The sequence below is a fragment of the Botryllus schlosseri genome, chromosome 1, assembly GCF_051294905.1.
Source record: "Botryllus schlosseri isolate E-star chromosome 1, Bs_hap1, whole genome shotgun sequence".
NCBI classification, from domain to species: Eukaryota; Metazoa; Chordata; class Ascidiacea; order Stolidobranchia; family Styelidae; genus Botryllus; species Botryllus schlosseri.
Genome location: NC_137236.1, coordinates 18,643,879 through 18,657,332, shown reverse-complemented (window position 1 = coordinate 18,657,332; position 13,454 = coordinate 18,643,879). Strand labels below are relative to the sequence as shown.

Genomic DNA, 13,454 nt, shown 5'->3' with positions numbered 1-13,454 from the left:
AGTTACATATTGCTCGTTGATCGACATTTTGACTTCCAAATACCTCGTTATAGCGAGCACAAGCAATTATTACATAACGAGTTTCTGTATGTAGGAATGTTTCAGATGTTGTATGAATAGTTAGTGCAACTAATTTGCTTGATTTTGGCTATTGTATCATCGTTCCCCACCATATGAATTTTATAAATGAGTCGAAAAAAAATTCCACTCAAACAAGGTATTGAATAAAAGAATATGTGCTGTAGCGGTCGCTGCAACGGCTTGTTGCAAGACACGCTGGTATAGTGCTTGATTGGAGTCGACGCTACAGCTTACAGTTCCTGTTGTACGCACTAGTCACTGACTAATGACCGCTCTGAGTACTCTGGCAATCCTGATCACACACGCAGATCCAAGGAGCTTTCTTTATAGCACAGAACAGCCGAATAGTAGTAATTAATGGTCAGAAACTTGTAGATTTACCAGGTTCAAATGATACTGCGGTTAAACAAGAAATATAAAGAATAAATGAAGCGAAATGGAGCCAATTGTCTAACTTACGACTGAAGCGCGAGCGCGCCGACCTCAATATGCGGGTTCTGAGAACACGTGCCTCGCAGATTGCCTGTGCCCGTGCGTGCCGTCACGGTTTTGGTTTGCGTGCGGCCTACTTATGCTTTCGCGCATGACAGTCGTTTACACTCCCCCCTTAAGGACATTTTTGTGCAACACAAAATGTCTTTACAACTATTTTCGTAAACAATGTGGCTCCACGTCGGGGCATCGGACTTTTACAAGCATTACATCGAACACCAAAGAAATAGACCCTAACAGGCAACAAAGACGGGCAAATGCTAATAGCATAATACATCATACAGCGATAATACAAAACAGACAAGGATAATCTGAGACCAAATCACAAATTATATACTATCATTAATCACCTACAGCAGTGGTTCCCAACCGGGGAGGAATTCCCCCCTTGGGGGGAATTTTGCAATTTTTAGGGAGGAATTCCACTTTAGAATGGTAACGGATTTCCCAACTTATTCATGTCCGAACTGTCATGTAGTCAACCAGCTATATCCGAATGTATGCTCCTTATGGCTGTTTTATTGCTGAAAGTATGTTCAAATGCTATTTGAAATCTCTTTTTCACATACAAATTCCCCCTAGTTTTTTTTTAACTAGTTCAGATGTGCTGCAGTTCGATAGACAATTTTGTAGGCCAGCGACGTCCTCTCAATCAAATATATCCTATAAGCGAGCAAATGTCGTGCCGAATCTATCGCAACCAGGCCTCTAGTGAAGGTATTTATCTTATATTTTCAAGTCAACATTTTCAGACAGTGACAAAATATTCCAACGTCATCGATTCAAGTCAAAGAGATCGCTAGCCTTGCTTTATTTTTAGTGAACGCAGCTCCCCCATCTAAAAAAGACATGTTAAACTTAGTGCAATGTTGCCGAAACGTAATGGGTTTCCTAAATTTCAATGAGCTCCAGCAGGAAATCTCATCACGTGTATGTTATATATCAGGGCTGTAACCAAGTCACGATGCTCCGAGTCATAAGTCAATCTCACTTTCATAGTTTAGACTCGAGATTAAGTCGAGTCATTTCCAATTCAGCATTGAGTCAAGTCCGACTCCAAGTCACCGAGCAGAGGGATCGACTCCGAGTCATGGTAATTGTATTATGACTCGAGTCCGAGTCCGAGTCCAAGTCATTGTGTTGACTGCTCAGTTTCCAGTTGAAGTCTTGTTAAACCCACTTTTTATAACACTGTTTGGTGATATTGAATAATTTGGATTTATAATATACTAATTTTCCTCACTTTGAGCAGTTTCTTGTCGCATTTTCAAGTACCAGGACCAATAGACGAAATTCCAATAGGGTGGTCACTGGTCAGGTCACTTTACTGTTCTTCGAAATTACAACGAAATGTCGGTCATGGCCGTCTTATAGTCTCGAGTCATATGGCTTGGTTCGAGTCATGCACAATGACTCGAGTCCAAGTCGAGTCAATACACAGATTGTCTTGATTCAAGTCGTTTCCATATTTTGAGAAAATGACTCGAGTCAGGTCGAGTCATCAGAAAATGGTGACTCGAGTCTAGTCAACCCTGCTATATATGAATGTACCAATATTATTGGCCAAATGCATAGGCAATCTTGAGAAAAAAATCGCGAGACCAGTAAATTTATGCATACCGATTTTTCACAGCAGTTATATTAGCGATTGGTGCATGGTAAGACGAAAACACAAATGGAAGTGTGGGGGTCTGTTGAGTCAAGCCTCACAGAATTTGTTTGATTGGGACCAAGATCATTGTTTTTGGAGGTCTACAAAGTGTTGTTACAGCCCTGCTAGAAACAAACACTCGGTACCTGCCCGTCTTATTCTCTCAGTCAACAGGTGTTTGCGCGGTAAAAATTACCTTTTTTAATCATCGGGCAGATTTCTCTTAAGGGGGGAATTTTGGCTCAAATTTCGGCCAAGGGAGGCACGAGACGAAAAAGGTTGGAAACCACTGACCTACAGTTTCATGCTCGGACACTTCAATACAATTCGAAACAGCGGGAGCAGAGCACGGATGCAAGCTAGTTGAATGTAACTTTCCACATTTCACACAAACTACGCGTTTTGGACAATCTTTACCATGGTGCATTCTAGTACATCTTTCCCCACATCCATAACATAAAAACTTGTCACGCATAAACGATATTCGTTCAGAATACGGTAAATTCTCAAAATCCACACAATCTGGGATATGGTGGTCATTTCTTCCACAAAACATGCAATTATATTCGCTTGACATAACTTTAGTTCCAAATGAAACACATGGCCTATCACTGCCATACTTTCGAGCAGATTGCGTGATATTGCTATTTCGGTTTTCATCCAACATTCTGTTTCTGGCATATTTCGACGTTCAGACTGATCTCTCACAAATGACACAAAATACTCAAATGGGGGGTAGCAATTTACATCATTCATCTGTGCCTTGTACTTTGACACTTTACAACGCCACTTGTCAATAAGTGACGGAGGTAACTTTTTCACAACGTAAACATGATTTGACGAGTAATCAAGAGTGCCTAACTCTGGCACAAACCGTTTGTTCACAAAAACTGGTTCCAAGAAATCAGAGAACTCTTGCAGCCCAAGTCTATCATTTTCCTTTATATGACGCCAACCTTTCAATTTATCAAGAAAGGCCTGCCCAACAACGACAGGGCTTCCATACCTACTTCGCAAGTCACTTATTGCTTTTCGATAAGATTCCTCGGTACCACGCAAAAAATAACATTTCACAACTTTCAACGGGCCCGGACCAAGATGTTGTTTCAACAAATTCATCTTTTCATGAACACAATACACTCTATCTTCAGCTAACGCTTTAAACGAATTTTCCCATTCCATATAATAAGTTTCATCGCCATCAAAAACCCAAACTTTTATATCAGGTATTCGCGTCAACGGTCTCATGTTATACTGACTGTCAATTGGTATATCGAAGGAATGATTACCGGGCATCTTTACAAACGTGTTTCGGCCGGTTTCTTCCGGTTCAATATGTGGAACATTGTTCATTTGCACAGGGGTTTTATCGATAACTGACCCGTAGGATACGGGTTCACTAGATTTGACATTACATTGCCTTACTTCAGGGCAAACGCGTGCGTTACTACTAATAAACTCTTGTACCTTGTCTTCCGAATTCAACACGGGAACCTTACTCCGTATATCTCTATAACTTGGCTTTTCACGTACGACATCTTCATCGTCATCAAAACCAAAGAGGTTTTCGTTTTCCTCCCTTTCAATTTGCTCACAAACTTTGATCATGGCTAGTTTTTCAGCTAGCTCAGACTCCAGAGACAATTGCTTCAACTTTGCTTCGTTTTCCATTTTCATTCGTTCAATTTCTGCCCTGCATTTAGTTTCATTTTCGAAAGCTTCTCTTTTTGCTTCCGTTTCTCGCTTCGTAAATTCAAGTCTTGTTTTCAGAGCAGCCGCTTCTTTTTGATGATCATAAAATTGCTGTTTGTGACTGGTGCGACTGTTTTGCGTATGACGACTCGATCTCGAGCTGGCTCCAGATCTCGCGCGGCTACAGACGGATCCATTTTCGGATGGAAGCATCACGAAATCCGTAACGGCTTGCCGGACTTTTTCAAATTTCATTTCAACCAACCTCATGCTATTGGCGAATTCCTTGGTTTCCGTATTCTCGGCGTAGTTCGAAATAATCTCTTCAGTAATTCCCTTCAACTCGTTTCGATGGCACACAACTTTTTTCATTTCTTCACGCACTTCCTCCTTATTTGTGGATAGCGCTATGGCAGTCTCAGTTGCATCAAAACATCTTTCAACTTCTCTTTTTGTTTCACGGAACTGACGTTCAAATCCAACCAATTTCTGATCGAATCCATGGAAAGTGCCGTCACTACTGGTTGGAACATCAGAACCCACTGACTTGCTCTTCGCGGGGATCTGGTCCACAATTTCTTTCTTGACACTTCCACGTTCATCTTCAACATTTTCCGAACTTGGTGGAGCTGGGCAGTCAGCACTCGTCCCTGACGTTGCCACAGTTTTACTTTGTACGGCTGAGCAGTCAGCTTTCTCTGGCGTTGCTGCAGCTTCCATTGCTTTCAACTTCTCCGACTTTCAACTTTGTAACTGGAAAGTTTCTGACTGTAGCGGTCGCTGCAACGGGTTGTTGCAAGACACGCTGGTATAGTGCTTGATTGGAGTCGACGCTACAGCTTACAGTTCCTGTTGTACGCACTAGTCACTGACTAATGACCGCTCCGAGTACTCTGGCAATCCTGATCACACACGCAGATCCAAGGAGCTTTCTTTATAGCACAGAACAGCCGAATAGTAGTAATTAATGGTCAGAAACTTATAGATTTACCAGGTTCAAATGATACTGCGGTTAAACAAGAAATATAAAGAATAAATGAAGCGAAATGGAGCCAATTGTCTAACTTACGCCTGAAGCGCGAGCGCGCCGACCTCAATATGCGGGTTCTGAGAACACGTGCCTCGCAGATTGGCTGTGCCCGTGTGTGCCGTCACGGTTTTGGTTTGCGTGCGGCCTACTTATGCTTTCGCACATGACAGTCGTTTACATGTGCCATTATATAGCCTGATACAAGCCCTACACATCACAATAAAAATGATTGCTCGATTGTTCTGGTTGAACGAGACAATGAAAAATGTATACGTCGATCCAAATTTACTTTACACCCCAAAAAACAGAAAACATCTGTCAGAGACCCAACAACTCGCGCACGTGGAAATTTTTTAAATGGGAGGGAAAAAATTTTGCCAGCATGCATGTAGACAAATTCACAGAGTGTAATCGTGGAATTATCATGGAGATTTTTTCAAGTATTTTCGGTCCCAGTGATCCATCGGTACCGCATCTCCCCTATAACACACGCGCGTCCACGTCGTCCAAATATCATATCATCGACCGAAAAGATCATCGCTCTATCAAATATGCCGGACCTGATGTGTGGAACAGTATCCCGCCGGCCATCCGACAGTCGACGAGCATGTCCACCTTCAAGTCGAAATACAAACAATTACTACTAAATAAATACAGTCCATCCTCAGGACTACCAGACCATGACTGGCCTATCGATCTCGCTTTCCATGACATGCCGCCCCATTTCTTGTCGCTTTCTTTTTTACTTTCATTCAGTGTGCATACCTCCTCTTTACATTAACTAGGCCAAGGTGGGTGTCTGAATCCATAGACTACTCCAATTCGCTTCGACACCTTCCTGTCTTTTCATTGTATCGCATTTTTGTGGTGTATTGAACTGATAAAAATTGCTAATAAACCAATGAATGATGACGTCAAGATTTCTGTTTCCGTAAGAATATATCTGTTTCCTGGAATTACTACTTTTTTGGAGTACTCAAGTAGGCTTTGCTCACTGAATTGAGTGGTTGTTCGTATTTCTCCAGTTTGTTAAACAAAACTAAACTTAACATAACTACTTAAGAGTAGAAATATACGACTTTACTTCAGGTTTAACGAACTTGCCAATAATAACGTTTTCGATGTTACGGAAATGCCCGTTGCCCGTTTTGTTTTCGGTGTGGTTAAGATTCCGTGATAAAGGTCCGCATTATTTGATAGCAGCTGATATTTTGTAACTATAGTTTCGCAGATACTTCCTGCTCGTTCACATCAAAATGTGGCCTCCTTCGATTAAGTCTCCAATTAGGGGTGTTGATTTGAAACTATGGTACATCCCATAGTAAATTCCAATTACGAGAAAAATCAGGTTGAGGAATCACTTTTAAAACCTGCGCAGGAAAGAAAATAAAACTTTTAACTTGTTCAACAACTCGTACACCGTCGCTAGAGAATATTCCTGCATTGGGCGTCACAATGAACACCAATATTTCAAACAGTTGGGTACCGGGTCCTTTATTGGTCTCGCGACGAATATGAATGTTTTCAATGCCAATTCTTTAAGTTTCGCGACTTTCAATCCAAAATTAGATAAATACCAGTAGTAGGAGTAGGCCGATTATAGCCACCAATGAGATTACGCCACGTGTCCAGCCACGCCCACTTTCAAATTTAAATTTTCCCGCGTAATTTTTTCATTTTCCCGCGTATTTTTTTTTAATTTTGCTGTCTCGAATTTTAATGGATTATGAGAACGGATTCTCGCCGAGAATTGAACCGAGGATCTCACTACTCAGATATGAAAACGCACCTTCTCCCGGAATCGAACCGAGAACCTCATGTCTTATAGACCTGAACTGTAACCAATTACACTACCGCGCTCGCTGAGAAATCCCGTCTGTACTGAACCTTTAACGCCGAATGAAAACGACTCCTCTCCCTGATTTGAACCGAGGACCCTATGTCTTGTAGAACAGAACCGTGACCATTACACTATCGCACTCGCTGCCATTCCCTGTCCGTATTGAAGCTTTTAAAAGGCTATCAGCAACTTTCAAGTATAAACATTGAACGAAGCTCGTATACGACTAAGCTATTGCTAGCTTCCTCTAATTACGTTCGTTATTAATGATAATTACATTGGCTATATACGACTAAGCTATTGCTAGCTACATCTAATTACGTTCATTATTAATGTTCATTGATAAATATTTTAATTATTACGACATCGAATTCGCGACGATTAGCATTCAAGCATTGAAACACATTTTTCCAGTTATTCTTTTAATATTGTGATATTACATATTGTGATATGTTTGCTATAATGTTTCTCGTCGACCTCAGAAAAGGATTCAGGTCCATTTTCCAGCCTCAAGAAAGCTGCCATTAAATTAGAGATGGTTACCGTACGCTTCCGAGCCCGCGCCCTCAATTGCACGGCGAGTCGACGAGTGTACAATTACTATTGCAGACGTACAACAAGCGCTCAATGTAAGTGGCTCTGTAAATCATGAGCAATAATAAACGACGAGTGTGCCATAACATTATAGACGTACAAACGAGCATATTCAACTAGCATTGATGCTTTATCGATATAGCGCAGTATGTGTAGCTGGATGCTAACCAATTCACATTTAACAATCCGACCCGCGCACAATTATGTAGCCCAATTTTCGTTGAATATTGACGACCCCAATAAATCGAATGAGCTCGTTTTCGCAGACATCTATGACACAGCTGTCAGTCCAATGGGCACGAACTTGAGATTCCGTTGGGTTAAATTCCACATCAAATAAGATCAGAGTGGCTTTTCTCGCTTTCAGAATTTGGACTGATGCGTCCGGCCTATGTCGCAACACTACAATATGTGGCAACACAAACCTGTGTACACGTACAGTTGTTATTTGTAGTGTCATCGTCGCCCGCCGATGCGATAAACTCCCAACAGCTGACACATTGGTCTTCAATCTAATACCAGCATAATTTAAGGGCGGTGTACACTGAGAATAAGCTAAGCTAGGCTAAACTAAGCTAAACTATGTGAAGCGAACCTGAGGTTCACACTGGCAGCGTAAATTGTGCTCAGTCAGGCGTCACTGAGATCAGCTGATTGTTCGCGCGCTAACAACAAACATTCCCGGCACGATGTCTATTACGGCTGTGATTTTGCAATCTGCATTAATGGATCCGGAGGTACTGATCGAATTGGTAAGGCAATTCCCAGCGCTGTATTTAAAGTCACACAAATCGTATGGCGACAAAGTGGCTATGCAAACTGCTGGGAACGCGTGAGCTGGGATGTACAATTTCCAGGTAATTATAAAAAAAACGCGTACAGTACTTCGAACTACTCACCAATTGCTTTGCTGATTTTTTCTCATAGTTGATGAATGTAAAAGAAATGGAATTATCTCCGTGATAAATATCGACGGGAGAAAAAGAATATGCAAGAACAAACCAGATCTGGTTCGGGAAAGTCAAAATACAGGCCGTGGCAGCTAATGCCAATGTTTGATTTTCTGGATGCAGTTGTTGAAATCCGAAGGTAAATGACTATTAGTTACGGTACTGATTAGATACGATTTCCTATCATGAAATAAATTCATATGTTTATTCCAGCACATATTCAAACGTCGACGAATATTGTAGTGAAGAACAGGATTCCCTGGAGGATACACATAATGCCGTCGATACATTACACATGACCCCAATCCTCTAAATACACATGACCCACTAGTTACTTTGACCCTGACTGAAGTTCTGAATGGCGGTTTGCAGAATCAAGGTTAGTACAACATTCAAATTTCATGTAACATGAAAGACGTTGGTCAAGACCAATGTTCCCTCTAATTTTTGACGAGTCTGCGCACACTCACCAACTCACTGCGCATACCCTTGGACAACAGTACGTAAATACCAAAAAAAGGTCATCACTTCGGATTTTTTGTGCACAACTTAGATTTTCTGTGCGCAGAGACCGTATCAGGATCAGCGATGCGCGTTTGCGCAGCTTGGAGGGAACATTGGTCAGGACTTTAGTTACCAGCAGCTCAGTTCAGTTACAAATATTAATTGTGAACACCCTGTCAAATTGTATTTCGTTATGTTTATAGAATAGATGGCCTATCACTCTACAGGACCATTGCGTTCTGGAGATCCAGCACCACCGTTGCCAAGTGATTGCAGCACGCCATTAAGCAAACTGGTTCCAGGAAAGCAAAACAAACAAGACTCACGGTCGTCAGATCGTGAGCGAATCATTCTTTCTGCGATTGAACGCCTTGCTGCAGGTAATTATTACAATCTTATTTATGAAAAAAATATCGTGAATGCATCTAGTTTAATTTTTGTAGATGAGAAAGAAGACGAAGTTGACTTATTCGCACGCATGCTTGCACCGCTCTTGGAGAAGTATGAATCCAGAGAAAAGGCTGAAAGTGGAAATTGAAATTATGAAAGTAGTTGCAGAAAATAGAAGTGAAGATTAGTTGGAGACATGGAATATGTAGTAGCCTCATTCCTTGCCAGTTTTCATGGTTTTACTGGGATGCGCAAATATAATGTCTGTAAATAACATGCAGTTCCCTTCTTTGACTGTTTACTTATGTTTCAATTGTGATGCACCCATATACTTTGTGTATATTGGCATGCAGTAGCCTTCTTTCCTGTAAATAACATGAACCATTTCTAACCTGTTGTTATTTGTGTCAACCTGCAGAAGGTCTTTACTGTGCAAAAAGGCCCTTACGACTGATCAAGTATTGGTGTCCTGCTTTCAGCTTCAGTGTAAACCAGGGTCCATCACTCGACAAAGGTTAATAGGAATACATTTATTCTACAACACGGAATGTTTTCGTTCAGCTCACAGTATAACAATCAGATAAACTCATATTAGTACGGTCGTGCAGTAGCCTACTTCATAGGAAATACAACATGAAAATGGAGACCAGCATGCATTCTACTAGAGTTGCATAAATGTAGGCAACTTTCTCAATGCCACACATACAGCAACAATTCCGTATATCGTAACAGTGGAATCAAAGTATCTATTTTTTAAAACTTGAAGAAATACAGTTTTTGAAAATTTACAATAATTTTCGGCAATATCTTAACCATGCTAATGTCTGTCTCACTAATTCAAAGTTGATCATGGTGAATATGTGTCTGCAAGAAGATGAAAACTTTACTTCAAGTCAATTTTCTCAAAATGTGTTAAATTGACTCAAGTCATTTTGATACCACTGTTCAACATTAATGCGAGAGTGAGAGACAGTAGATACAATTACCAATAGCAAGTTGATATTGCACAGGAGCATACAACAGTGTTTGACAGCAAGACGCCTAAAAACTTCCAACGTGGCAATAGTTTCAATGTTCTCTCATTAAGAACAGACTTCGACAACTTGAAAATTTTCAGCTTCTACAAATTAGATTAGAATTAGATTACCAGCATTTCATTCTATAATTTCATTCGATAATTGTATACTCTTTTTGAGTTGTCTAGATCACAACCAGGAAAAGGCCTTAGCAAATTGGTTTCAAAGGGAATGCTTCATCCGCAATGAAAACATGAGGGAGAGTAGCAACTTCCCCAGGAAGCGGTTTATCTGGGGTACACTCAATGTCTTTCCCAAAACATGTTTGCCAAAGGCCGAATTCGCAAATATCGAGCTGTCGCATTGAGCACCGTACGCACCAATGTCAACCACTCTGAACTTGTATGAAGCATCAGCAACTGCTAGTAGCACAATACTAAAATATTTCTTATAGTTGAAGAATAATGAGCCAGAGTTGGCTGGTGCTAGCGACATGACATGCTTCTCGTCTATTGATCCGAGGCAATTTGGAAAATGCCATATTCTATTAAATTCTTCAATTCTTCTTCTTCATGATTGTGCCGAAGCTCTTGAACAAGTCGATGATATTCGCCTAAAAATATAATAATACATCAAATGGTTTCTAATCAATGATCTGTTTTTCAATGTAAGCAATAGGAGCGTACAAATTTTTTTTTCAAATTTTATCGGCTTAGTCGTCAAATCGTCACGTTACCAAATTTGACTCAATTCCAACCAGTAGAACCCGAGGTCAGTCAAATTGGAATTTCGTTCATTTTACAAATAATAGTATTTACGGTGACCAATTGCATCACTCGGTCATGACTAAAAATCATGTTCCAGGCAATGTTACCTCTAATTTTTGACGAGTCTGCGCACACTCACCAACTTACTGCGCAGACACTTGGACGACAGTGCGTAACGACTAAAAAAAAGGTCATCACTTCGGATTCTTCGTGTGCAACTTAGATTTTGTGTGCGCAGAGACCATGTCAGCACTGCGCATTTGCGCACGTGCGCAGCTGAGAGGCAACATAGGATTTCCAGGTATGCCTGTAGAGCAATGATTCCCAACCGCGGCCCCCAGTTAGCCTTCTTGCGGCCCCCAGAAAATATTAGGAAATCGAGTTATGACAACAAATAAAATTTATATTTATAAAATACACTTGCTTGGCCTGGAGTCTGGAGTTTTTAATTAGGATTGCAGGAAAGTGAGTAGATTGCTATCGTCACTAGGTAAAGACAGGACCATAACTGCCGCATGTGAAACCCCCAACGGGGCAAAAAATTATTTCGTGAATTAGCATAAATTATAGAGTGTTTTTTCAAAATTATGCATCTTTTTCAAAAATTTTTCACTCTAGGCGTGATTTCATGCTGCCAAATATCGAGATTTTTGGGTAGTCATCCCCAAGAAAAAATGCGTAAAATTTATAAAAATAGGCATTGGGTAAATCGGCGTTGGCCATTACCGCGCCACGACGCACCAAGACATATTAAGTTTTAGGCCATGTAACATGCGACTCCAAGAAGTGGGTCAGAACGATCGGCAGCGAGAAAACCTTGGCCCAACAGGACTGCCCTTATGATGACTGAAGACTTCGTTATATATACAAAATACTGCCTAGGTAATCTGAACCTCACGGGACAGGGAAAAATTATATTCCAGTGAAGAAATAACAATTTGAAATCGTGTGCGTCTTTCAGTTCAGAAGCCTACGTTTGGGCGATTCTATATTTTTGATATAGCAGACAGGACGTCACGAAATAACTTGTTACGGAATCATACTAACGGGCCCTACAGTTTCCAAGACACCTTACTCGGCTCTACCGGTTAATCTGATTACGTGAGAAGCGAGGACAAGAAATTGATAGCAATATATATGCAATTCCCGATCATATTGACCGATTTTATCATCAATTATCGAAAATTTTCGCGCTTCGCTCTGGCCCACTTAACAGTACCATTAGTTTTGTGGCAACAGCGAAAAGGTAACAGGGGTAGGTTTATCATCCTATGGGAGCCCAAGACCCAAGTTTATTTTATTTTTATTTATTATTATTTTTGTGGAGGGGGCTGACGAAGTGCTGTTTCGTACCTGCCAACGGGTATACGCTAGTAGATGTTTAATTATTTTTGAGTAGTCCCACCTTTTCAAACACACCTCCCTCGGCTCTACATGTAAAACTGATTACGCGAGCAGAGAGAGGATAAAAATTGATGGCAATATATATTCGATTCCCGATCGTATTGACCGATTCAATCTGAATTATAGAAAATTTTCGCGCTTATAGGCGATAAAAGCTGACTCACAAAACTGCCCCGAAAGCAGCATAATTGGTAGTCCTATAGCTCACGACCGAAGCGTCCGAATAATTTAATAGGTCTGGTCATTATCGAAAGCTAGTGTTGCAATGAATGCAAAAATACGAATTGAAATCTCGCCAGCGCAATAAAACTACTCCTAAATAGCCACCAAGGGTCGATTGTTCTGAGCACTGGGAGGAGTGGGAGCGCAGCAGCACAATGACCATAACAATAACGATTGATCAGAATACTGCCGATTTTCATATATTGATGACTATTTTGGGTATGTTTCATTGCCCTGGTATTGGTGCGACCCCGACCGACTCTGAAATTCTAAATTTGGCCCTGACACCGAAAAAGGTTGGGAACAACTGCGGTAGAGGTAGGGATGTCTTTCCTATTTGTTTTGATCTTGACAAGGGCCTATGGTGGTGTTTGGATGGAGACATCGCCAATAAACAAAAAAAAAAGATACGGCACGGATTAGCAGGAAATTGGTCCACCTCATTGAAATAGCCAAGTGGAAAGGATAGTGAGATAATTGAGAATTGGCTATGCCATTGAATAGTATTTATGAGTTGAAAAAAGCATTTATGGTACTTCACATAAGTGCTGAGCAGTGGTTCTCAAATTTTCACCTAGTGGACCGATAAAATTTTATAAGGTATTTGGCGGGCCGGTGAAACATCAAAAATTGAAATCAGCCAAAAATGATATCGCTTTTTGCACGGATGGTTCTAGAGCAGGGTCGTCAAACATACGACCCGCGAGTCGCATCTGGCCTGTCAGACAACTTTTTCCAGCACACGAACCGATTCTGAGTAGGTTAAAATTGGTACTGGGAAATACTTCATTTCATAAGAGTAATATAAAGCATTAGTGGTC

The 13,454-nt window shown here is 40.9% G+C and overlaps 1 protein-coding gene and 1 long non-coding RNA gene across 2 annotated transcripts; one reads left to right on the top strand and one right to left on the bottom strand.

Moving 5' to 3' along the window:
- Positions 1–210: 210 nt before the first annotated feature.
- LOC145443953 (uncharacterized) lies at positions 211–5,108 on the bottom strand. Its single transcript, XM_080321857.1, has 2 exons — positions 2,519–5,108; positions 211–923 (listed from the first exon to the last, which is right to left on the bottom strand). The coding sequence occupies exon 1, from the start codon at positions 4,634–4,636 to the stop codon at positions 2,618–2,620; it is 2,019 nt and encodes a 672-aa protein (XP_080177983.1). The 5' UTR covers positions 4,637–5,108; the 3' UTR covers positions 211–923; positions 2,519–2,617.
- A 2,805-nt stretch (positions 5,109–7,913) lies between these two features.
- On the top strand, positions 7,914–8,637 carry LOC145444085 (uncharacterized). The gene is made up of 3 exons (XR_013916605.1): positions 7,914–8,237; positions 8,308–8,469; positions 8,544–8,637. It is a non-coding gene; the product is annotated as an uncharacterized LOC145444085 (long non-coding RNA).
- Positions 8,638–13,454: the final 4,817 nt, after the last annotated feature.

Coding starts and splice junctions, on each gene's coding strand:
- LOC145443953 (XM_080321857.1), bottom strand. CDS start 4,636: ATGGAAGCTGCAGCAACGCCAGAGAAAGCTGACTGCTCAGCCGTACAA.